Here is a 25,751-nt window from a genome sequence, read left to right as displayed (position 1 = left end):
GCTGGGTCATACAGGAGTTCTATTGTTAGTTTCCTTAGGAACCTCCACACTGTTTTCCAGAGGGGCTGTACCAGTTTCCATTCCCACCAACAGTGTAGGAGGGTGCCCGTTTCTCCACATCCTCGCCAGCATCTAGAGTTCTCGGATTTGCTCATTTTAGCCACTCTGACTGGCGTGAGGTGGTATCTCAGTGTGGTTTTGATTTGTGTTTCCCTGATGAGGAGGGATGCTGAGCATCGTTTCATGTGTCTGTTGGCCATCTGGATGTCCTTCAAAGAACCAATATTAACAGTTCTCCTAGCCACGACGTATGGCCATTCTAACTATATATTCAGAAAACAAAAGATAAGGGCCATTTATCACGTGACTTGTATATGCCCCTACCCTACCCTAATACAGTGGCCATAATACTTGGGGGTGCTTCCTAAGAATCAGCACAAGTTAGGTCCTGTATCCAAGTTCCTTTGATATACTGTTGGCTTCCCATATATCCTGTCTCTAGAGAAACCATTTTCTATTAGCAATCTCCAAAGATCCTCATGGTCAGCACCGGTTCCAGGCTGCCACTTTGACCTTGCTGCCCATTACAGTAATTCTGACGGCCTTGCTGATGACTGTTAAGTGCTGCCATCTGGCCTCAGCTAGTCACTGGCCATGGCCACCCTGGTTGGGGATGGGGAAAATAACCCCCTGGCTTAGGTGGCTCTCATTTAGCTGAGAACAGCTCTCTGGAAATGGAGGATGCTGTTGGCTACAAAACCTCATAGCAACTGGGGATGAAAGCTCTGGCCAGGTGAAGGGTTCTGGGCAGGCGTCACAGTGTCGCCAATAATAACTTCTGGTGTTAGGGTGATAACTAGCTAAATATCCAGGAACGCTGTTTTCCTGGGAACTTTGTCCCTTCCCTACACCTCCCACTCTAGACAGAACTGCCAAGACATGCTGAGTGGAGACTTCAGTGCTGGTAGCGTGTTTATGACGTCCTAAAACATATGACGAGAAAAACTAATGACCAGCATCATAGAATTACCTATAAATATAGGTTTCCTTGGCTGTTCATTCGGTTATTTAAGAGAAAAAAATGACTATAATGGTCAGATTGTGATTTATAAGGGCCAGGACCTCTAAAAACTCTATGGCTGTCAGTACATTTGAACATCTACCTGCACTCACAAGAGTCTCTTTATCCTGTGACTTGGCCAAGCCCTTGGTCAGTCTGACATTGCACAGGGAAGCTCACAAACCCAAGAATACAAAGCGTAGATTATCGTTTGCTTTATGATACTTGATCCTTTAAAGTGACAAATGCTTTGTCTTTAAATGCAAGTGGGGCACCTGGGTGGCTTAGTCGGTTAAGCGTCCGACTTTCGCTTAGGTCATGATCTCATGGTCCGTGGGTTCGAGCCCCACGTCGGGCTCTGTGCTGACTGCCAGCTCAGAGCCTGGAGCCTGTTTCAGATTCTGTGACTCTCTCTCTGACCCTCCCTTGCTCATGCTGTCTCTCTCTCCTAGAAATAAATAAAACATTTAAAAAAATTAAAAAAAAATAAATGCAAGTATTAAACCCTGATTTGATTGTTAAAATACTGCACCTGTTACACCTGGGTATATGTGATTTTAAAAGCTAAGACTTTTAGGAGAGTGTCTTGGTGGCTCAGTCAGTTAAGCCCACGACTTCAGCTCAGGTCATGATCTCACAGTTCATGAATTCAAGCCCCATGTTGGGCTCTGTGCCAACAGCTCGGAGCCTGGAGCCTCCTTCAAATTCTGTGTCTCCATGGGGCACCTGGGTGGCTCAGTCGGTTAAGCCTCTGGCTTCAGCTCAGGTCATGATCTCATGGTTTGTGGGTTCGAGCCCCGTGTCGGGCTCTGTACTGACAGCTAGCTCAGAGCCTGGAGCCTGTTTCAGATTCTGTACCTCCCTCTCTCTCTTACCTTTCCCTGCTCACGCTCTCTCTCTCTCAGAAACAAAAATTTAAAAATTAAAAAAAAGCAAATTCTGTGTTTCCCTCTCTCTGTCCCTCCCCCACTCATGCTCTCTCTCAAATAAACATTAACAAAATTTTTTTTAAAAAGCTAAGACGTTTTTTGTTTCCTTCTCATAAAGATGGAATTACCTTTCTTATGGTGAACATATTTTGATGAAATGAAATTCAAATCCCATCGTATGATGAAGAACTTACATGCTTGTGCTTAAAACTTGGAAATCCTACAATTTCTAGGAGAAATTGATGGTTCAGGGGGACTACACAGGCTATTTGAAAATGAAGGTTTGCAGTAGGTGGAACAACGGTCATCTCCTAATCACTGGAAACCATGTATGTACCCAAAGGGGGAATTTCGGTTACAGATTGAAGCCAGATTCCTAATCAGCTGGCATTAAAATGAATAGAGTCTCCTAGGTCAATCAAATGGACCTAATGTAATCACAAGTGTCCTTAAGAAAAGGTTGAATAGAAAGAAGGGTGCACACAGACACGATATTGCTGACTTTGGAGATGGAGGAAGGGAGCCAAGAAGAAAAGAATGTGGGTGACCTGAAGAGGGAAGGAAATGTATTCTACCCTGGAGCCTCCAGAGGAACATGACATTGCTAACACCTTGATGTTAGCCCAAGAAAGCTAAAATCTGACCTCCAGAACTGTAAGAAAACACATTCTTTGAAGCTGCTAAATTTGTAATAATTTGTTACAGCAGCAATAGAAAACTACAGTAAGATTGTTCTAGAAATCAGGAACACATCACACGTATGCCTTTTGCTCATCCTTTTGGTCTAGAATAATTTTTCCCACTTCTATGTGGGAGCCTAGACATAATTGGTGGTACCCAGATGGAGAAAAAAAGAAGGTAGGGCTGAACATGTGGAGTGAGAACTAGCAGAGAGTGTGGGAAAATAACCCTTTGTTTGTGTAGACACCAATTAAAGATGTGTGAATCAAGTTCAAATGCAAGTGAACTTCCCCCCTTCAGTGATCCAAAGTAAGGGCAATTTGTTATGCCATTTCAATATTTTCTCTGTTCGTTTCTCCCCAAAACAGTTTAAGCCTCTTAAGGAACGTATGTGCCGCAGGTCTTAATTTTTATGATCTGCAAATTTTAAAAATTCTCTGAACAAAGTGTGAGTGCCTAACGATGTAATGTGTAAGTCAAATTTTATGGATCAACAAAAATTATATCTTTTTACTAACAAGCCTGTTAGGTAAGGACCACTGGAGAATAACCACATCTGTTATTACTGAAACAGACTTCCCAACATAATTAAAGGCTTTGAAAATAGCATTTATTCTTATGACGGCCACGAGAGGGCACTAGAACCTTTGTAGAAACTAAAAGCCAGCCATCAAACCCTCCCCAGGGAGTTTGTTCTTGGAGGAAGCAACACAGCAGAGCAGAAAATGAACACCAATAGTAGATTTCAGTATTTTTTTTGCCATGTCATTTTACTAGATATATTTTCTCTTGTTTTTATTTGTATCTTACAAGTCAATCTCAAAAAAACAAAGCAGAAGAAAGGAGCCATGCCTCTTTTTATCAGTTCAAAGAGGGTAGGTGACAGAGAATGAAAGCACGATGAAATTGAAGGTGTCATTTCCACATTATCATCTTGCCCCAAACACCATGCAGTGCTAAAAGTCACATCCCCATCATGCAAGGACATTAAAGTCTACGGTGACTAAAAATTCTGGTTTTTTTACGGGATGCTAAATATATCCATGGGGCATGCTTCCCCACTGGACTCAACATGAAGAAGTATCAATACAGAGCAGTTAAGTCTCACGGTAAGAGATATGGAAACACTTGTTTTTAATAGAGAATCATTTTTTATGTTTTCTGTGGTCTACGGTAGAATGGGGAAGAGTAAAAATGTGCAGAGGAAGCAAGGAAATTGCTTCCTGTCTCACAACATAGAAAAACACAGGAGCTGTCAAAATCTTGTTCACAGAGAGGAGTGGCTTTCTGTGACGGGTGGAATTATTCCTGCTCCCTAAGCCGTCTCATACAGGTTGTTAAAAATCTAGTTTCAGGGGCTTTCTAATTACATATTACAAAGCAGGGCGGTCACCTGACATTTTTAGGGCTCGATTTCTCTTGCGAGATAAGCATACAAAAAATGAGAAGGAAAATAAGTTGGAAAATCTCAAATATCATATTCTAATAGACTGAAGAAGAGATGTATCCTAAAACTAACCAAAAGTTATTGGTTATTTTTGATATATTGGCCTGTTTTAGATAGGCATCCTCTGTACCTAAATCACTCACTTAAATCTTCTGCGTGGCTTTGTATCAAAATGCTACAAGGAAAAGAAATTGGGAGAGGAAGGTTTAGGGCCTAACCCCTAGTCATTAGGCTCCATCTGACTGGAAAACAAAACGAACTCCATTTCTTTAACTACCTCTTTCATCCGCGGATCTCACAGCACCCAACAAGCATGTAAGTTACAGAAGGAAGGAAAGGAAGCACAGAGTGGGGTCACACCCCAACTCACAGTCAGCCCAGCAGCCGGCTGCTGCAGGAAGGACAGTAACCCAGCCCTGAGGAAGAGACTGTGCTCAAGCAAAAGAGCCCCCCTCAGGTTTCCAATGGATGACTTCACAAAAGCCACCCCAGCCACCCTGGCAATGCATACACACTGCACGTCACAGGGTTGGGGGCCCAACAGTGACCATGCAAGGAAGAGGGAGAGAGAGGAATGAGAGAAATGGGAGTTTATTTCCTCCTTGTCAAAAAGGAGGAATGATCTCCCACAGTCAACCCACAATGACCACTGGGGAGGGAAGGAGTGAGGCTCAAACACACAGATTTCCCAACTACAAAGTGCTACATAAATATAAGGCTTCGGTTTCGCACTGAAATCTGGCTCCAAATACAATCTTTCTTAGGCTTCCGGGAGTCTTGGCAGTAGTACACCTTATGATACTTCCTAGGTCTTTGATGCCACGCTGACGTTGTGCCAGAACAAAGACTTCTTAAAAGCAATAGACGCCCTTCAAGTATGGGACCATCCGATTCCGTGTGTGCTGCAATGTACCAGCCACAGAGATATCCTATCAGGCACGACTGTGGGTCTACAGGCTAACAACAGAGAGAAGTGGTCCTTCCCACAACCACAAAGGGGGTCCCATCCAGATCCTAATCCACAGCGGGTGCCACAGGTTTGGACCTGATTATGCTCAGGTTCTCTGCTTCCTGAGTAGCTGTGCTTCTTGTTCATTCCACAGCCTTCAGACCCTCCATCTACAGGGATGGACACAAGAGTTACCCCGTAGACCCATGAAATGACCCCAGATTCATTTCAGAGATGACCTAACCCTCAGGAGTAAACTGGAAGTCATCCAGTCTTAATATCCTTTGAAACAACAACAAAGGCTGGGTTATTCCTAAATTGAGTGTCATGGAAAGTGTCACCCACTCTTCCCATCACTTCCCACTGCCTTCTACTTCTTAGTGGCCACAGCTGAAGTTGGGACCCTGCAGAGGCAGCCTCTTACTTCCTAACACAACATAATGCAGAGTGAAAGTGTCTTTAGAGAGAGAAACACTAGCCAGAAGGTGAGCCTGGTCTAGAAAAGAGGGTCGAGGACCAGGCAGTTGGGTCTCATGTTCATGGGGGGGGGGGGGGGCATTCTGCACAGTAAGTGCTTTAACAAAGCCAAAGCTTCTAGACTAACCTGACTTTGAAAAGTAACTGAAAGGTTTGATTCAGGAATCTCATGGACCCCCCCCCTTTTGCCTTTAAGTTTGAGTGCTCTTAAGGAATTTACACTACATGGCCAGTTCCATGGGTATTCATGAAAAGCCAAAGTAAAGCACTGAGGTGTATTCACAAGCCCTGGCCAATAGTTTCTGCGGCACCTCAATTTATAAAACTTGTTTTGAAGTTGATCATTAGTATTTCAAGCCAAAGAAAAGAACGTGGAAGAATAGTATTCTTTCCTCCATTACTTCTCCTTCGCAAAACAACCTGCTTACACTGTGAATCCTAAACAATTAACCTTGAATAGCAGCTAATTGTAGAAATAATCAATGATGATTTCCAGAGTAAAGAGATTAAACCACTGGCCTCTCAATGCAGGAGCTTCAGGGTCCAATCTGAGGACCTGCACAGTTACATTCAGTGCTGGGGCCAACAGAAAACTCATCGGAGGCCAGGCTCCCTCTTCTGGGTAGTCCTCGGCCCAGTACATTCCACTTGGGTTAGGTGCTCCTAAATGTTTGTTGGGCCCTTGGGACTGCCATGCCCTCTTATCTTACAGAAGCTTCTAGTCTGCCTTGTTTCCTGTTTTTTTCTTTCTTAATACTAGGGTTGTTTTTGTTTACAAAGTATTAACACTTCTGTGTAAAGCTGGAGGAAATATTCAACAACTATTTCCATTTAGTTTGCAGACAAAATAAGAGGGTTATTTCCACTTCAATGTCAAGCCACACTTTGACTCTACAAAGCATACCGTGTTAGCCTGACAATTTGCTAGGGGTGAGGCCAAGCTGGGTTTTTGCTGGGTTGCGGTTATTCTTACGATGAGAAATATTCATGATTAGCAATCAGTAATTAGTAACAAAATGAGTTCTCTTCAACAACAGGCCCCAAAATTTCTATTAGACCTTAGACAAAAGACGGTATTCATTGTATTTCATTTGGTTTAGGGTTTGTGGGCATACATGTGCATAAAGCTTACAACATTTATTTCCTAGAAGAAAGAACCTAAGATGAAAATCCTTTTTTGGTTAAAAGAATGACTTATCACAGATAAGAGAAATCTGAACACTCTGGGCTAAGAAAGAGCGGGAGAGAAAGAAGCCAGAAAATGAAAAATTATTGGTGCATACCTCCGTATTTGCCCCACAAGATATCCTGAGCATTCCTCACACAGCATAGTGCAACATAATAACTCCAGTGAATCAACAGTCTTCCTATTTTCTCAAGCAAAAAAGTATATACTTGGAGAATATATATTGAGCAAAATGTATAATTACCATCTTTTAAAACACTAGTAATTTGACCTTCTATAAATATACTTAAATAACAAACAAGAGAGAGCTATTCACATAGGACACAAAGTGACACATAAACATACAAAAATAAAACAATCATATTTTAACACTTTTGTTGTTTTCGTTGGGTTTTTGGAGTGAGGCTATCAAAACCATTCAGACAGCAGAATCCCCTTGTCGATCTTGATCCGGGGGAAACCGGATATAAATGGACACTGTGCAGAGGCACCACACCCAGGGACAAACGCAGCAAACATTCCCTGCTGGACTTCCTTCTACCTCCTTCGGTGGTTTAGAAAGGCTAGGAGGGAGGGGAAGTCTCGAAGCGTAACGACACAGATTTCTTTAGCTGTTCTGTGGAAAGGAAATTTTAATCAGATCCCTGCCCCACTGGGGAAGAGTGTGGAACCATCAAACTGTCCTCTGAGACAGTGGGAAGATAGGACACGCCTCCTCTCCCACACACGACTCGCTCTGAAGTATTTCTCAGCTCATGGAAAAGGCACCGCCATTCTGGACCAAAGGCCAGAGATTTTGGTTCCACAATACCACAGGTATCTCATTCCAGCTGCTGCTGTGAAACGCATTCCTCCACTCAAAACGTAAATGATTCGAAGAATTCAACTACCCAACTCGGTGGAATATATACATTCTTACATTCTTCTTTTGGAAAACAACATTTCTATGAATAATTATCCCTGGTAGAACATGATCTTTGTCCATTAGAATCTTTGTCCCGCTCTTGAGAGCAAGGAACAGTATATACATTTCTGACATCCCACCTAAAGCCTAGCATAACCATGACCTCCAGGAGGAACACGGTGTTTGTTCAACTGGACTCAATTCCTCCGGTCTCCATGGAAGCACTGCAACCAGAGGACGACTCTTGCTCCTGACACAGTAGGTCCTCACCTAAGCTGCATCTTTAGAGAAGGACCCACTGCTTGAGGAATTGATTTCAGTTTTCCTTTTAAGGAGAGCTCTCGCAACATCTTGAGGCATTGCATAGGGTACCATAAAAAGGGAGAGAATGTTGGCTTGTCCTCAAATAGAATTTTCAACACGGGCAGAAGAAGGTGATTTCTCGAGTCCCTGGGGGGTGCCCTCATTGGAAGACGTAGGGACCCGCTGCTGCTGATAGATGTCCTGGATCAGAAGGGTGTTCATCAGCTTCCACTCCCTGTATTTTCTGGCTGTCAACTTCGGATCATCCAGCAACTGGTTAATCATGGCCAGGTCATGTTCTTTACACTGTCCAAGAAGGGGGGGGGGACAAAAAGAGGGGGGTGAGATGTAGTATTTTAATTTCAATAATCCCTCTTCAAATCTTTTACAAATACGCATATACATTCATCATAAAATTATCAAAGTGTTTTTACACATTAATATTCTAATCCCTAAGCCTAAGAGATACGGCAGGACATTCATTTGCATATATCTGCCAAGAAGAAGTTAAGTATCCTACCCAAGGGCTGGTAGGAGAACTAGACAGACAGCCAGGATCTTCCATGTGGATCTTCCCTGACTGATCCTTATTCTACACCTTGGTAGCATTTCTATCTCAGAGAGAGCTTTATTCCTTCTATAACTTATAATCATATAATCATTTCATTGACCACCCAAACTTCACTAAGTAAAACTAGGACATAGTCCCAATTCCCTAAGACATAAGATAGCACAAAAGATATTTATTTTTATTAAATTATCTTCACTTTTAATAACTCACATGCATGTGTTTAATTAACACACACAGAATAAAAGATATATAGGCTATCTTTTTATTCAAAGAAAAGACTACTAACCCTCCATCAAAACAGTGTGTGTTCCAATGATGCTAAGAGAACAATCTATCTGTATTGTTTCACCCTGCCTCCTCTGTAACCAGTATCACACACATCTGAAATGTCTGGCTCAGGTGAGGGGAGTGTTCCATAGTCCAGGAATGAGCTAAAAATGAGGTGGAACAGCCTCCAAGCTCAAAAAAAGTTCACTCAGTCCACAATTTTATCTCAGATCTATTCTTGTTTCCTCCGTCCCTCTGACTGTAACCCTAATTTTGAATATGAAGTCCAGAGCATCACACTTGATGCGTCCCTGCCTCCAATTCTCACTTCAAACCCAGACTCTACATGGCAGTGCAGAACATCCACCTAAAATGCTGAGTCCTCTAAATGGTTCTCCTTCATGTCCAAGGTTCTACAGATTTGCGTTCCAACTGTTGATCCCCACTTCCTCCTCATGTCCTGCTCTAACAGTGTTGATGTGCATCTCTCCCTTATAATGCCAGTCCACACTCCTCGATGTGGTGCCACAGGGAGGACCTTCCGTATCTTTCTTCTAGTGAACTCTACTTCCTGGAGTTGCCTTCCTCACATGGAACACTTTCCAATCTTTCTTTATCAGATTTTACTACAACTCATAAATCAACACTCACTTCAGGCATCCTGTTCTCCAGAAAATCTTCTCCAAACCCCTAAATTGCACTGAGAAGCTTTATTCATGCTCTCATGCCTTCCAATGCTTAGAACTTACCATGTTACACTTAGATGTTCATGGATCTGTCATGCCACCTACCCTTCAGCTTCTTTTTAATTTTTTTTAATGTTTTTTTTATTTTTGAGAGACAGAGACAGAGCAAGAGGAGGGGGAGGGGCAGAGAGAGAGGGAGACACAGAATCTGAAGCAGGCTTCAGGCTCTGAGCTGTGAGCACAGAGCCCAATGTGGGCCTCAAACTCATGAATTGTGAGATCATGACCTGACCAGGAGTCAGATGCTTAACCGACTGAGCCACTCATGTGCCCCATATTCTAAAGCTTCTCAAGAAAGGTGACATTTTATTGATTCCTGTGTGTCTTGCACATCACATGATGCCGAGTGCCTGGGAGACATAAATGTTTATTATTATTATTATTTTTTTAATGTTTTATTTATTTTTAGGAGAGAGAGAGAGACAGCGTGAGCAGGGGAGGGTCAGAGAGAGAGGGAGTCACAGGCTGAAACAGGCTCCAGGCTCTGAGCTGGCAGTGAGCACAGAGCCCGACGCGGGGCTCGAACCCACGAACCGCGAGATCATGACCTAAGCGAAAGTCAGACGTTTAACCAACTAAGCCACCCAGGCACCCCATAAATGTTTATTATTAAACCAATCTTTCTGCCTATCCCCAGGCCACCATGCGTATAGCTAAAAATTCACAACCAGAATCAGTGGTTGTGGTTCACATTCATGACCACTGCCATTAAGTGGCTTTCACTACGATCTATAGTCACATTTTCCTACCCCCTTTTTTCTCCCAATCTACCAAATTACTATTTCAAAACTTTTCATCTCTGCCCAAATCTCCTCCCCCATCCTCCCTTGCAGCTGAAGACTCTATTTTTTTTTTTCCTTAGGAAATGGAAACAATCAAAAGAATACTCCTCCCAAGTTTCTTTTGCCCACTACCTATATCCACACAAGTATATCCCTGCTTCCTTACTGTTCTTTTGGATGAAATATCTGTGCCCCTAGCAAAGGCCAATCTCCACTTGCACACTATCATCCACTCCCTCATACTCAAGAAATTCACTCCAGCAATTCTCCCCTCTTTCCCGTGACTCATTAATTTCCCATCTTCACTTGATAATCGTATGCCATTACCTCTCCCATCTTCAAAGCCTTTTCACAATCCCACATCCCTGCTCCAGCAAATGCTCCACTTTTCTCCTTGTCTCCAATGTCTCTCTACCCATTCTCTCATAGAGCCACTCCCATCAGGGTTCAACCCAAACTGCTCTTGTTAAGGCCATCAATGACCTCCATGTTGCTAAATCCAATAACTATCATTATTACTTATCAACAGCATCTGAAACTACTGACTCCTCCTTCTTGAACACTTTCATCATGTCATTTCTGTGACATTTTTTCTAGATTTTTCTCATTCCCAAATGATCATTTATTCTTAATCTCTATTGTTGATTCCTTATTCTAGTCCAATCTCTTAAGATTGGAGAGCTCTAGAATCTCAGCCTTTAGCCACTACTGTATGTAAATCCATGTTCTTGGTAATCTCATGTCTCCCATTTTCCCTATGCACTAAGAGTCACAAATTTATTCTGTAAGCCTAATCCCTCCCCTGTACTTCATACCTGTTTGCCTAAACTTCCTCTTTAGCTCCACCTGGACTTGACCTGGGCATCTTAAATATAACATGTCCAAAATGAAGCTCCTATTATTCTGAGTGCCCCACCCACCTCAACTTCCAATACAAACTGAAACTTCTTCCTACCTTTTGCAAAGCACCCAATGGCAACTCTACGTTTTCAGTAGCTCAGGCCAAACACTGGAGTCATCCTTGACTCCTCTCACTGCCAATCCACCAGCAAATCCTGAGTTCTACCTTCAAAATATGTCCGACTACAGCACATCTCACTGAGTTGAAGTTGAGGTTGAAGTTGAGATATTAGCAATGGCAATAAGGCACTGTATGATAGAATCCCTCACTGCCCCTCTGAGCTGTTACCCCCATGATCCATACCCCACTCGCCAAATGACCTCCATGCTCTTCCTTAAGCCTACTGAGCATATTCCCAGCCCAAGGCACTTACATTTTTGTTCTTCTTTGCCAGTAACATTCCGCCTCAGATAGCTTCATGACTCACTCCCTTTTTTTCAGATTTTACTCAAATTCCATCTTTTAAAAAGGCTTTTCATGTCTATCCTAATTAAAAATCATCCCTGGGGCGCCTGGCTGGCTCAGTCGGTTGAGCTTCAGACTTCGGCTCAGGTCATGATCTCACGGTTCATCGGTTTGAGCCCCGCGTTGGGCTCTGTGCTGACAGCTCAGAGCCTGGAGCCTGTTTCGGATTCTGTGTCTCCCTCTCTCTCTGTCCCTCCCCTATTCATGCTGTCTCTCTCTCTCAAAAATAAATTTAAAAAAAAACATTAAAAAAAATCACCCCATCACAGGGTGCCTGGGTGGCTCAGTCGGTTGAGCGTCCGACTTCGGCTCAGGTCATGATCTCACAGTTTGTGGGTTCAAGCCCTGCATCAGGCTCTGTGCTGACAGCTCGGAGTCTGGAGCCTGCTTCAGATTCTGTGTCTCCCTCTCTCTCTGACCCTGCCCTGCTCACACTGTCTCTCTCTCTCTCTTAGAAATAAACAAAACATTTAAAAAAATTTTTTTAAATCATCCCATCAGCATTCCTTACCCTCCTTTCTATTCTCTACCAAGTCTATCATCATTTAGCATACTATAAAATTTATTTATTTACTTAATTTATTTTGTTTATTTTTTCCTCTACCTAACCATAAGCTTCTTAAGGGCAGGCATTTTTGTCTGGCATGCCCACTGTGCTACCCCAAGTTCATAAAAAAATGGTTCAGACATGGTAGACATTCACTAAATGCTTCCTGGGAAAAATGAATATATGAAATAAAATGTGAATGAATAATCACCCATTTGCTTTTAAATCTCTTAATGTTTATTATTTTGAGAGAGAGGGAAGGAGAGTGCATAGATGAAGGGCAGGGAGAAAAAGAATCCCAAGCAGGCTCTGCACTATCGGCACAGAGCACAGCACAGGGCTCAAACTCACCAACCTGAGCCAAAATCAAGAGTTGGATGTTTAAGAGACTACCCACCTAGGCGCCTCTGCTTTTAAATCTTTTTTATATTGTGAATTCTATTTAGAGTCTAAAAAAATCCTCTCCATAAACAAAAATGTTTATATATGTGTGTATTTTATATACATAGTATTTATCATATATGTCATATTTGTTTACATATATAGATATTTATATCCATACATTTGCATACAGTTTTAGAGATTCTAGAATTGGTAGCATTTATTCGATCCAAATGAGGGATCTGGTCTTAGACAATCACAAACATTGGCACAAACATGTATTATTTGTTCTCACACTTAACTTTAACTATGTTTTACTTGGGGCATTTTACTACGTTTTGCTTCCTTTTTTCCCATTTCCTTAAAATGTGGATTTCCAATAAAGTACTATGTATTATAGTAGTCCGAGTGGTAAGATTTATAATTCTGAATCAAGGGAGCAATAATGTGATGACAGATGGAGATTAAAATATATAGATGGATTCCAGGAAGGAAAGAAAAATTGTGTAGGGGGAAAGTTACTACAGAGTGGTAACAAGCAGGTTGACTGTGAATCAGAAGCAGAGGGAAGGCTGGGTAAGTAAGTGGATAACTAGAAAAGATTGGTGGTAGAAAGTCAAGCAAGGCCAAGAGAGTTTTCTTTCTTCTCTCTGAGTTCTCAACACCTACATTCAAATAACAATCTTCCCCTCTAAAAATAATAATAATACTAAGCTTTCCTCCTTTGATATTACAGTAGTGCTACTCATATGAAGTTATTTAAGGAATTTTACTTTGTTCTTAAGAAATTTTGATATCTGGGGTGAAATAGGTGAGAGTTCAAACAGCACACTTCTCATGATGAGCATCGGGTGTTGTACACAAGTGTTGAATCACTATATTGTACACCTAAAACTAATATAACCCTTTATGTTAACTATATGGGAATGAAAATCTCAAAACTTAATAAAAACTTTTAAATCTATAATTTCTTTCACTCACAAAATACTGTGACATCGCTTCAGAGAGAGATCCTAATCTTTTATTGAAAGAACTAAATAAGATCTTTGCAGAGTAACAAAATTTGAAGACTTGATTTTCTTAAGGCAAAATGAATTGACCACCCCTCTCAATCTGGTCAAAGGTTTTAGGAAAAGATCTCTTCAACTTCGGCCTAACACCTCTCCTATAGTTCTCAGCTGTAAACAATTCAAGTTTTTTTACCATTTGCCTCGAGTCTGTGCTAAGTTCTTTTATGGATAAAAGAAATAGCTGGAGACGAGAATAGAAAGGAAGGAAACTGATGAAACAACGAAAGCCTCTGGATGGCTTCCTAGCCCAGCCCTGCAGTCAGCAGCCTGGCGCACTGGCCCTGCATCCTCCCCTGTGGTGCAGAAGGCCCACCTGATGCTTTTAACTACGGTTATAATATCCTCCTGGTCCTCTCGTAGGCAGGCCAGGTCTGGCAAGGCTTCCAGATAGTACCATGAAAGAGACAACACTATATGTTCCTTTGTCACTCCAAAGAGTCAGTACATGACCTGATTCAAGACCTAAGCGCTGGAAATGTGTTCTACCAGAGCAGTTGAGGAAAGGAGGGTTCATTTCTCTTTGGACACAGACCAGAATGATCCTGAGAGTAAGTTCCAGGCAAGCCCACTAATCATTCCATTAGTCATTCATTTTAAAATAAAGACAGGTTTATCTAAAATTCAATGGATGTTGAGTTATGAGAACTTCCTAAAGATCTACATTTAGTGTACGACATGATAGTTTGTTCAACTTTCTGGAAGAATTTCCATGAAGAGAATTAGTTTCAATACAATCCCAGTGCAGGGATTTTTCTTTATTTATGGAATGTGCCTATCACTAATGCAAATATTATTGTTAAAGGTTTTCTTGTTTCTTTATGAAATCCAACAACTTGGTGTGCCTGTCCACACTGCATCTTTGAAATATTTTTCAAATAACATTTATATTGCAATGTAATACGTACAGAAAATCACGTATATAAAAAGGTTTGTACCTGATGAGTTACCACAAAATGGACACATCTCGTAACCAAACCACCACTGAGGTCAGAAGGGACCTTACCCAGCACCTCAGAAGCTGTACTGTGGTCCCTCCCAGGCATCTTTTCCCCCTTTCCTCAGCTGCTCTGAATTTATGAACAATTATGATTAAATGTGATTCAATTAAAAATAGCTAAAGTTTTTTGACATGAATAAACATACAGGTACTAAATTATCTTTCTCTAGTAAATAGGCTGATGTACATTTTTTCCCCAACAAGGTCAATTTCCTCATCAGCATGTCTTCCCATCTCATGATGAGGTTCTCAGGAAACATGGATTATGTTTCACCAGCCTAGCATTACACTTCTGTGAGGCCTAAGGGATGTGTGGAAAGGGCTTCTTTCCAGCAATGTACAGAGACAACAGATGTTCAGATGGGTGTGATGCCCCTGAGATGGCCCCCTATGCTCCCTGCCTTCCTGGCATTCCCACCCTTATGTAATTTCTCCCTCCTTGAATACCGGCTGACTTTGCTACCAAGGTTCTATGTTCCTAATGCATAGAGCACTGTGACTGTCATGTAGTGTCACTGCGGAGACAGGACTGATCCATCTTGCTCTCACTGTTCCTGTCTTCCTCACTCTGAGGAAAGCCACCTTCCATTTGGGAGGCCACCATATGCTCACAGGGCAAGGAACTGGGTGAACAACTGGGACCTCAATCCAACAACTTGCAAGGAACCGGATCTTGCCAACAACCATATGATAGAGCACACCTTCCCCAGTGGAGGACTGAACACAGCCCCAGCTGACGCCGCGACTGCAGTTTGTGAGAGACCCCGAAGAGAAGCATCTAGCTCCGTGTCAAGATTTCTGGCCCATAGAGACTCTGAGCTGACAAAAATTCATTGTCTATGGTTAGTAAATTTGGGGTTACCTCACAATAGATAACTAATACACATGGAGAAAAGAAAAAGCTACTGAATTCATAAATTCCATAGCCACTGTGCATGGAGAGCAAGAGGTAACACAGAACCCTATTATGGGCCAGTAAAAGCTTCGAATTCTTTGTACAAATCTGGCCTCTCTGTGGCCAGGTCAGGGCATGGTCCTGTGACAGCCTGGAGTCCTGAGTTGCTATTATGTTCTTAGTTTTTCTGCTAAGATCATAGTCTTTCTTCTTCTAGAAATGGCCTGAACTGTCCATCCTCTCCTTAGCCTGCTCTTTGTTTCTCCCAACATGGGCTACAATATATCATCCACTGACATACATTTCCTCCTCCATGAATGTCCTTTCTTCTAACCCTTATATTCTTCATCTCTTACTCATGGACCAGCTGTCATGACCATTTGTCCCTAATGGTCTCAGAGAGGCAGCCATGCCCCACCTCTGGGGCTACCACAGCACCCAAGTTTGTATCAGCTATACCACGCATCAGACTGCATTCTACTTTCCTCTGTTTCCACCATCCAGTGTGGTGCACTCAAAGGTTCCAGTGCCCAAGAATAGAGCCTGGTACACAGTAAAATTCAGGAAATACTCATCTAATGAAAAAGGTATTCACTCGCATCAGTTATCACAAATAAGACAGTAAAATCCCAACACACTATGGTATATTACATTAAATGACCAAACGTTATTTATCAGCTTCATACATACCATGGAATATTACATATTTAGCTTTGAAAGGAGTGCTACTGATGTCTTTCATCATTAAATGTTAGAGAATGTCTCTACTTTTTGGTTTTCTTTGCATAATTAAAATACTCTTCTTCCTTTTCTTTTTCAGCCTCATTTTTTATAGCCTTTTAGGAAGCTTAGCTATTCTACTAACAGGGATATCTGACTAAGAAAGAGTCCTTCAGCCATTTCTTTGTAGCCTTGTCTTTCAGTTGCTGCTATTTCTTCCTGGAAAGAGACTTAAATTCTTGATGCAAAAGGACATGTACAACCCAGAATTAAACTGCAGAATCTATCAAGGTTTTTCAGCCATCTATAAATCTTCTGCTAATTTGGGACTATGTTACCAGGTATCCTAGCCTCCCCCTGTTCATGCTGTAATCTACATGTGAAAGCGGGATGCTTTTGTTGTGAAGAACCATTTTGGTTGAAGAGGACCCAAAAAGGGGCCCCTGGGTAGTTCAGTTGGTTGAGCGTCCAACTTCGGTTCTGGTCATGATCTCACAGTTCGTGGGTTCGAGCCCCACGTCGGGCTCTGTGCTGACAGCTAGCGTCAGAGCCTGGAGCTGGAGCCTGTTTCAGATTCTGTCTCTCTCTCTCTCTCTCTCTCACCCTCCTCTGTTCATGCTGTCTGTCTGTCTCTTAGAAATAAATAAAACATTAAAAAATATATATGAAGAGGACCTGAAAACAGCCTCAGTACATTTTGTACCCTGTCCCTCATTCCCATTGTGAAAACATCTGCCAGTCTATTCCCATTGAGTGTACCTTTTCCATTGCCTGCCTCTCACATGTTTCTTTACTGCAGAGCCTATGTCTGAGAATCACGAAGTCTTGGCTATATCTGAAATCTAGAGATTTTCTTCCAGATGTAGGGGAGAAGAAGAATGGGATGCTTTAATTGAAATTCAAAAATCTTATGAATCTCACTATTTATTCTCACAAGCTGACTGTCCTAGGCCTTCATCAACATTTATTGTGCTAAGTAAACGGTACCAAAAAACATTACACATGGGTCTTACCCTCCAGGAGCTTAGCCTTTGAACTTTTATACCAAAGTGAATGTAAAAATCAAGGCCTATCATAGAAAAGTGCATTTGGTGCTCCTGTGTGGATGTTCCAGTGTTTTAAGGATGTCAAAGGTCATCTCACCCTACGGAGATAATATTGGTTTTCACAGCCCTCCCCGCTGCCCACACAAACACACTGGTGAGCATGCATCTCTCTGCAGAAGCAGCCATTCCTTGCCCTACACCCACAGAGTTTACCCATAGTCTGAAATATTTTACCTTCAATGTGCTATTCAAGGTTCGGATTTTGTGAAGTTTCTCATTTATGGATGGATTCTTACATCGCTTCACAAAGGACTTTCTCAGCTCCTTTTTGGTTGAAGGTCGTCGGTCCCCGAGAGGAGAGAGACTAGCTTGCTCTAACGATTTGTAGAGTCTCTCCATTTCATCATCTTCAGACATCTTTGTTTCTTCTATTAAAATGACATTTAAAAAAAGCAATAACAATACACCCAGTTAAAGTCAAGTTGAGAACATTAGACATTGTGGTCTAACACAAGGCCCTGCTGACACTTGATCTTGCACTTCTAACTTCCGGAACTGTGACACAATAAATTTTTGTTGTCGAAGCCACTCAGTTTACAGCACTTTGATATGACAGCACCATGTTTCCTTTGAAGGCACTAGGGAAGGCTCTGTTCCAAGCCTCTCCTAGTTCTGGCAGTTCCTGGGCTTGTGGCAGAACTCCAGTCTTCATGGGGTGTTTTCCCTCTGTGTATGTCTCTGTGTCCAAATTTCCTCCTTTTAGAAGGACGCCAGTCACACTGGACTCGGGGCTCCCCCTTCTGACCTCATCTTAACCAGTTACATCTGCAACAACCTCATTTCTAATAAGGTCACATTCTAAGATACTTCTGAACTAGAATTTCAACATAGGAATTTTGGAAGGACAAAATTGAACCCATAGTAGTCCACCATCTAGCTCCCTCCAAACTCCTGTCCTTCTCACATGCAGAATGCATTCACCCCATCCCAAAGTCTCCAAGAATCTCCAACATCAATTTTAGGTCCAAAGTCTAAGCCAAGTATCATCTAAATGTGGTACTGGTGAGACTCGGGAGTATGATTCATCCTGTGGCAAAATTCCTCTCCATCTGTGAATCTGTGAAACAAGTTATCTGCTTCTAAAATACACTGATGGGACAAGCAAACTCTAGCAAACTAATATATAGCCCGAAGCTTGAGAACCATTGCCCCTGATGAGATATGAGTGTCCTTCCTAAAACTGCCCTTTGAGAGAAGGAATCCCCATGTGATATGTGGCTTTGATAATGATCATTTCTCAGGCTGCCACATACCTCCAACGCCCCTTCTTAACCACAACTCGCTAGCCTCACCCCAAATGCTTCTAGTGAAGTGACTCCACATAGGATCCGGGGAGGGGGGGAACCACATAAATTAGGCTAAATAAGGCAATGGCAGCTCCATCATTCTGACCACAGTCATTGATTCAAGGATGAGCAGGTGTCTCAGGTCAGGACAGCTGAGGCCAGGAAGACTCGGGTCTGAGACTTGGGTGGGATATCAAGGAAATTAATCTCTCTTGTTTTCCTAAATATGTGATAATGTGAGCTGGAAGCTTCCATGGATCACCCCAAGAATCATGAGAATGGAGCCAGTCTACAGGATACAGCTGAAATATGGGTCTTGGTCCCTCCACTGGAGTCCCTGCCACTCTGGGGAACCAATTATTGCCTTTGTTAAGCTACTGTCAGTGTAGTTTTCAATCACACACAACTGAAAGGACCCCAAATGATATAGGTTACCCAAAGAAAATCTTCATCTCTGGATATTGCTTTAATACCCACTAAGAACTTTGGTCCTTTATTCCTTCATTCCCTGAAAATAATTTCAAGAAAGATACACAACAAGATTTCTTTGTCCACATTGTACTTTTTTAGTGTCTGTGTGTTTCCCATCTTACCCTGAGAATGGCATTAGGAAGAACTAGAAAAAAAGGAGGGGGGGGTCTCTCTAAAAGGTAGCATACAATATTAATATAGGAGCTTCAAAATCAAGCAAACTTGATTTACTCCACAGTTTATTCTTATAAGATTAGACATCTTTAACCAATAATTAATTTTCCCTCATCTACTACCAGAAAGCCACCACAGGTGTTCCCCATATTTTTTCATAAAATGGACAGCAAAGATGTTGAACTAACTTTGCAAATGACTTAAAGTATTGGTCAGTAAACCTCTTTGGTCTCTACCAACACAGACTCCAAAAGGGGGGGAAATATTCAAAACTGCATTTGAACACAGTGAGACTTTCTGGCTGAGACTGTGTGCAGACATCAAAAGTAAGTTTTTCTCGGGGTGCCTGGCTCAGTTGGTTAAGTATCTGACTTCAGCTCAGGTAGGTCATGATCTCGTGGTTTGTGGGTTCGAGCCCCGTGACAGGCTCTGTGTTGCCAGCTCAGAGTCTGATGCCTGCTTCAGATTCTGTGTCTCCCTCTCTCTTTGTCCTTACCCTGCTAGTGTTCTGTCTCTCTCTGTCTCTCAAAAATGAATAAAAACATTAAAAAATTAAAACAAAAGTGAGTTTTTCTCAATAAGCACATAAAAAGATGCTCAACATCATTAGTCATTACAGAGAATCCAAATCAAAACCACACTGAGATACTACTTCACACCTGTCAGGATGACTAAAATCAAAAAGACAAACAAAATAAGTGTAGACAAGGAAGCGCAGAAACTGAAACCCTTATACGTTACTGGTAAGATGTAAAATGAAGACACCACTTTAGGGAAAAGTTTGGAATTCCTCAAAAACCAAGTAAAGAGTTACCATATGACCCAACAATTCCACTCCCAAGTATATATTCAAGAGAATTAAAAATACATGCTAACACAAACATGTACATGACTGTTCACAGCAGTAAAATTCATAACAAATAAGAGGTAGCAAGAGTTTGAATGTTCATCAACTGATGAATGGAGAAACCAAATGTGGCATATGCACACAATGGAATATTAGTCTGTAATTGAAAGCAATGAAGTACTGCTACATATTACAACATGGATGAACCTTGAAAACATTCTGCTAAGTAAAAGAAGCCAGTCACAAAAGACCACACACTGCGTGAGCCCATGTACATGAAATGTCAGAACTGGCAAATCCATAGAAACAGAAAGTAGATTTAGTAGTTGCCTGGGGCTGGGGAAGGGGGCAGGCAGAAATGGGGAATGAGAGCCAAATGTGTATAGGTGTGTGTGTGTGTGTGTGTGTGTGTGTGCGCGCACGCGCGCATGGACAGTGTTGAAAATGTTCAGAAATTGTGGAGATTGTTGTCCAACTACATAAATACATGAAAAACCACTGAACCATTTTTATATGTGAATTATACGTTATGTGGAATATATCTCAATAAAACTACGAGAAAGGTTATGATGAGATTGTCATGATAACTGGTGATACTTGCACAGTAGAAATACTAAGCATGGTAACAGTCTTGCAGTTAAGCTGTAGATACTAGAAATTCTTAAGAAAACGAAATTAACAGACATCAGACTCTCAGAGGGGACGTTAGCACTGAGGACCCTGGGACATTTCAGATACACAAGGACACGATAGTTTTTATGTCTTTTTTTTTTTTTTAACAGCAAGAGAAGTGGGACTCTACTTGGAATAAAGCCTAAACACATAGCTTTTGGTGCCACAGTATTTAAGTTCTATATATTTAACAAACTTCAGGAAGCAAACCAAATAAGTATATAACAAGAATATAAAACAGTTTCTTTAAATTTCTCTGTCTTCATGAAGCACCTCAGTTGTACTATTAAAGATGGTGATAGAAAATAAAATTACTTATGACTAATACATTAGCTCATAATTATGTCAGGGTAAAATGATTATATTAAGACCACATATCTAATTCAAAAGATATTAAACCAGGAAAGATAAAAATAACGTTAGAAACTTAGAATAATGTGGCATAAAGAACATTCCCTAAATGAAAAATAAACAGGGCTGCCTTTGGATAATTTTATCATTATTTAATATATTTATATAGATAAATTTTATCTTTATGTTAAAATATCAGAAATTATCTATCTTCCCTACACATGTTCCTTTCCCTGACTTAAATTTTGGGAGGCATTAAACAGGAGCATATGGGTGTGTATGTGTGTGCATTATGTATGCGGTGTCTGTGTGTAGTGTGTGTGTGTGGTGTCTGTGTGTTTAGTGTGTGTGTGGAGTGTGATGTGTTTGTGTGTAGTGTGTATGGTGTGTACAGTATGAGGGTCTAGTACATGTGTGTGTAGCGTGTGTGTGTGGTATCTGTGTGTATGTGCAGTGTGTGTGTGTGGTATGCATGTATGTGTGGGGTGGGATGTGGGTGAACGTGTGCGTGTGTGATGGATGTGCAACTTCATCTCCCAGACATAAACCCACAGGGAAAGCAGACCTGTTGGGATTACTGAAAGTTAGTATAGAATTCACCTAAAATACGACCAAATAGCGTTCAAAAGCACTCTCTGTTTGAATTCACTTGTAAATGGATTAAACAGGAAGGTGCCAGAGTGCTCAGATTAGGTTAAAACTGCTGGGGGAATGGGGAAAAACCTAAAAGGTACATGTTCTTGCTGTGTTCTTGCCTCCCAGCCATCCATCCATCCCTTCTCAGAGGAGACCTGAAACCGAAAGATGAGATGTACATCTGACCTCTAATAACCAGATTCCAGAACTGCCCACAAACATAAGGACAGTAACATAATAAATAGTGACATTAGGAGTCAAGAAAATACCTCTATTGGCTCTTTGGGGTCATAATCTGAGAGATGTACAGCATATCGCTAAATTCTCAGGGACAAACCTATGATCCAGCCACACCTGTGACCCAGCTGGGAGCTCTGTAATGTTATTGCTGCTAATGGCTGGTGCTTAGGTCTGCGTGGGACCGTGAAATGAACGCCCAATAATAATGGAAGCAGATGATAAACAGGATTCATAGGACTGAAGACCCAGCGGATATAAGCACAACAAAATACAACTTACACCTGACCCCAGAGTACAGGTGAGTAGTGCTGGTGTGTTAATCCCATGCCTCAAAGCGGCTACTGCATAAAGTAATGTTTAAAATCTCCCTTTCACAGGCACCTGGGTGGCTCAGTCGGTCGAGCGCCCGACTTCACCTCAGGTCATGCATCTGGGTTCGGTGGGTTCAAGCCCAGCATCCGGGTCTCTGCTGTCAGCAGAGTCCACTTCAGATCCTCTGTGCCCCCCTCTCTCTGCCCCTCCCCTGCACGCGCTCTCTCAAAAATGAATAAACTTTAAAATAAAATCTCCCTTTTGTGTTTTTATGTATGTTTCTAAATTATAATTCCATATCAAGAAATAGTAGATTATATATCTTATTTTACCAGATTGTAGACGGAGCAAGGAAAAAGACTGCCAGTCAAGACCTCTGGTCTGTCTCACGTTGGAAACAGAAGCCAACTTTATCATTTCCACATCCCTGGTCTTCTGCAGCAGAATAAATTAATTTTTTTCTGACAGTCTGGTGTTAATCTAATTGCCAGCCTTCCTCTCAAGAGCTCAGTCCTTCTTACATAAAATAGCAGGACTTTAATTCCCTTTGTCACATAAGGCACTTGACAGTCTAACTCATCCAGCTCGCAAGGCTTTGCCAAGGAAGATGATAACTATTTTTATTTTATGGCGGGGAAAAAATGGAGATTCTTGAAAAACAGTAAGTGATCTTTCCAAAATGTAAATCGGTGATGGAACTAAGAACAGAAGTTCAATTCTACACTGTGCAGGCCCGTGAGTTTCTAGACCAGTCTTAAACTTTAATCGGTGAGCAATCACCCAGGGTTTCCATTAAAATGCAGCATCGTACTCAGCCAGTCTAGGATGGCTTTGAGCTTCTAAATTATTAACAAGCTCTTAGGTGATGCTGAAAATGCTGGCCCGCGGACTATGCTTTGTGCAGCAAGGTAAGACTGTTACCAATTTGTCATGTAACCAGCTTCAACTCACTGGAAGAGAAAGGGACTGGAGTTACAGTTTAAAAGTAGGGGCTCATCCAGAAAGCAGCTCACCTACTTTTTCTCTGGGGCCCTTTACACCTGTTAGACTAGCTCAAAAGGTCTCAGGGGGGTACAGCTAGCAAACTTTGTCTCAACTTAGGGCCATGTAATTCAGAGATTTAGACTCTAGAAAGAAATAGGATTTTTAAAAATAAGATTTTTCTTGGTGACATCATAAAATGAGACAAAACAACATTTTAACTAATGGTTAGAAGTGTGCTCCTTTCCAAGATGGTGCCAGATGAATGTGCAGTGTTCTTGCCATCCTCCCACATACCCCAGCCTATTGTCTGCCTCTGACAGGTCAGGCACGCGCCTGGAGGCCCAGAATTTGGCTGTCGAGAACGCTGTATGCAGATTATCTCCCTAAATGCAGTATTTTCAACTTTGCCTCCCCCACTATCTTATTTTTGGTGTTTCCTTGTGCTTTCTAGAATGTGGTTTTTATTTTTCTATTTAGAACATAAGTGCTGAAGGAAATTCATAGGCCATATTTCATATCAGAATTTGAAAGGAAGCCTGTTGGAGCCTGAGGAGCACAATGTTAGCTCCCAAACACACAATGCTTGGAAAGGTTTACCTAGAAAACAGGATTCCCTGCTCTGTGCACTACGTTCCAAATGTTTGATCAAGGAAAGATCATGGAAGGCACTTGTTGCCAAGAGAGCAACTATCTGGTTATTTTGATTCATGTGTAGCTATTAAGACTTTGCAAATGTTAGTTAATAGAACACCTATCTGATGCAAATAGATTCAAAAACCTTAATAGGCTTTCTCTAATTAGTGATTCTGACAACTCTACGTCATAGCAAAAGACTTAGAATAATACTGACAGACAAATTTCGATTATGTAACTAAGATAAGTCTGGATAACTCACTTTAACAGTAAGGATACTACTAACCAAGAACATTACCATGGTATAATTTTGAGAGACAGATTGCCTATTTCTGCAGCTGGTGCTGCCGGTAGAGACAGCATCATGTATTGAGTTTTTACTATGTAAAAGGCACTATATTACCTGCTATACCAACAATATCTCATTAAGTTAGTAACAACCCTATGCAGAAAATATTAGCCCTGATATAAAGGACTGTCAAGATCTAAAAATTCTGACCAAAGCCACAAAGAGACAGACATAGGTTATAACAAAATCCACAGCCTTAAACTCTATGTTATGCTAAATAGATTTCATGAACTTCCTTTTGAATAAAACCTAATGAAGAAAAGACTTCAAATCAGGTGGTATACACTCAATGAGATAACAACTGTTTGGACCAGACAGACCAAGGCTCAGATCCCTGATCTCACTATTCTGTCTTCCAAGGGAAAAATCCCCACCCAGAGCCTTTGTCTCTGAGGGAGTGGCCAGGATTTGCACAGCAAACACTGTTCTCACAGGGCAATAAGGCACCAGACCAGGAAATTCCTAAGCAATGTAGGAGACAGGCTGGATAATCAGATTCTCTGCTCGGGCATTTGAACTGAGCACCTGGAGATAATCCAGTTCCAATCAGGAGCCAAAGCTGAGTCATGGTCATGGGAGCTGGCTCTGTGTACAATAAAGAGAAAAGCATAGACATGGAGAAAAGAAGATTGGAAGAAGGAGAGTTAGGAAAGAGGTCATTAAAACAAAACAAAACAAAACAAAGCAATAAAGATGGCAGGTGAGATAAATTTTAAAAGAGTGAAATCAGGTTGGGAAAGAACATCCAAGTAGAAAACCAGTATTTTTACTTGTACCCTTCAAAGCCTGAGAGAAGAGTGGCTTCATTTTGATTTCCCTCATTTTTTAATAGTAGCTGTACCTTCTCCACCAGAGTCATGTATCTTTTCTTCTCTTGGGTATGTGATGTTTCTATTAAGTAAGGTGACTCAATACTCTTCTACCCTATTATTGCTTTTATTGAAAAGACAAACCTAATCTACTGGGCGATCTTTAATGTTGTTCTTTTTTATTATTTTTGCATCTTATGGCAGTGATTTTTAGAAATAATCTTAGATTGAGTCCGTGGTCCAATTATCTGTAAGGAGCTCTACATTCTTGAAAAAATATTCCATTTGTTTTTGAAATGTATTCTTCCAATCATAAGAGCACTCAGGATTAGGTGAAATATGTAAAGTAGACATCAAACTTCTGTATTTGCCCACATCCTAAGAAAACAAAAAACATTGGTATGCACACAAAAAAAGGCATTTCCTTAGTTTTTCTAAAAAATATATTTGCAAGGTAGAGGTTGAATGGGGAATAAAAGGAAAAAATAGCTGGAAATTGCCTAAAATCAAGGATATAAATCCAATGTACCATAGATAAATATGTCAACCTTGGCTCTAAAAACTGTAGAGTCCATCAACCATGCAGATCCATGATGGAAACAA

The 25,751-nt window shown here is 41.3% G+C and overlaps 1 protein-coding gene across 3 annotated transcripts in view; it reads right to left on the bottom strand.

Moving 5' to 3' along the window:
• Positions 1 to 3,258: 3,258 nt before the first annotated feature.
• IPCEF1 (interaction protein for cytohesin exchange factors 1) overlaps positions 3,259 to 25,751 on the bottom strand; it is a 182,609-nt gene continuing 160,116 nt past the window's right edge. For all 3 annotated transcript variants that reach the window (XM_039234090.1, XM_039234092.1, XM_039234091.1), the window contains 2 exons: positions 17,559 to 17,752; positions 3,259 to 8,242 (listed from right to left, as the gene is read on the bottom strand). In XM_039234090.1, the coding sequence (XP_039090021.1) occupies positions 8,036 to 8,242; positions 17,559 to 17,752 (401 nt within the window). In that variant the 3' untranslated portion in view covers positions 3,259 to 8,035. The remainder of the gene's footprint in view (positions 8,243 to 17,558; positions 17,753 to 25,751) is intronic.

Source organism: Hyaena hyaena, unplaced genomic scaffold (genome assembly GCF_003009895.1).
Source record: "Hyaena hyaena isolate Hyena2069 unplaced genomic scaffold, ASM300989v1 scaffold_81, whole genome shotgun sequence".
Taxonomy (NCBI): domain Eukaryota; kingdom Metazoa; phylum Chordata; class Mammalia; order Carnivora; family Hyaenidae; genus Hyaena; species Hyaena hyaena.
Note: the sequence above shows the minus strand (reverse complement) of the source record. Positions and strands in the feature narration are given on the sequence as shown.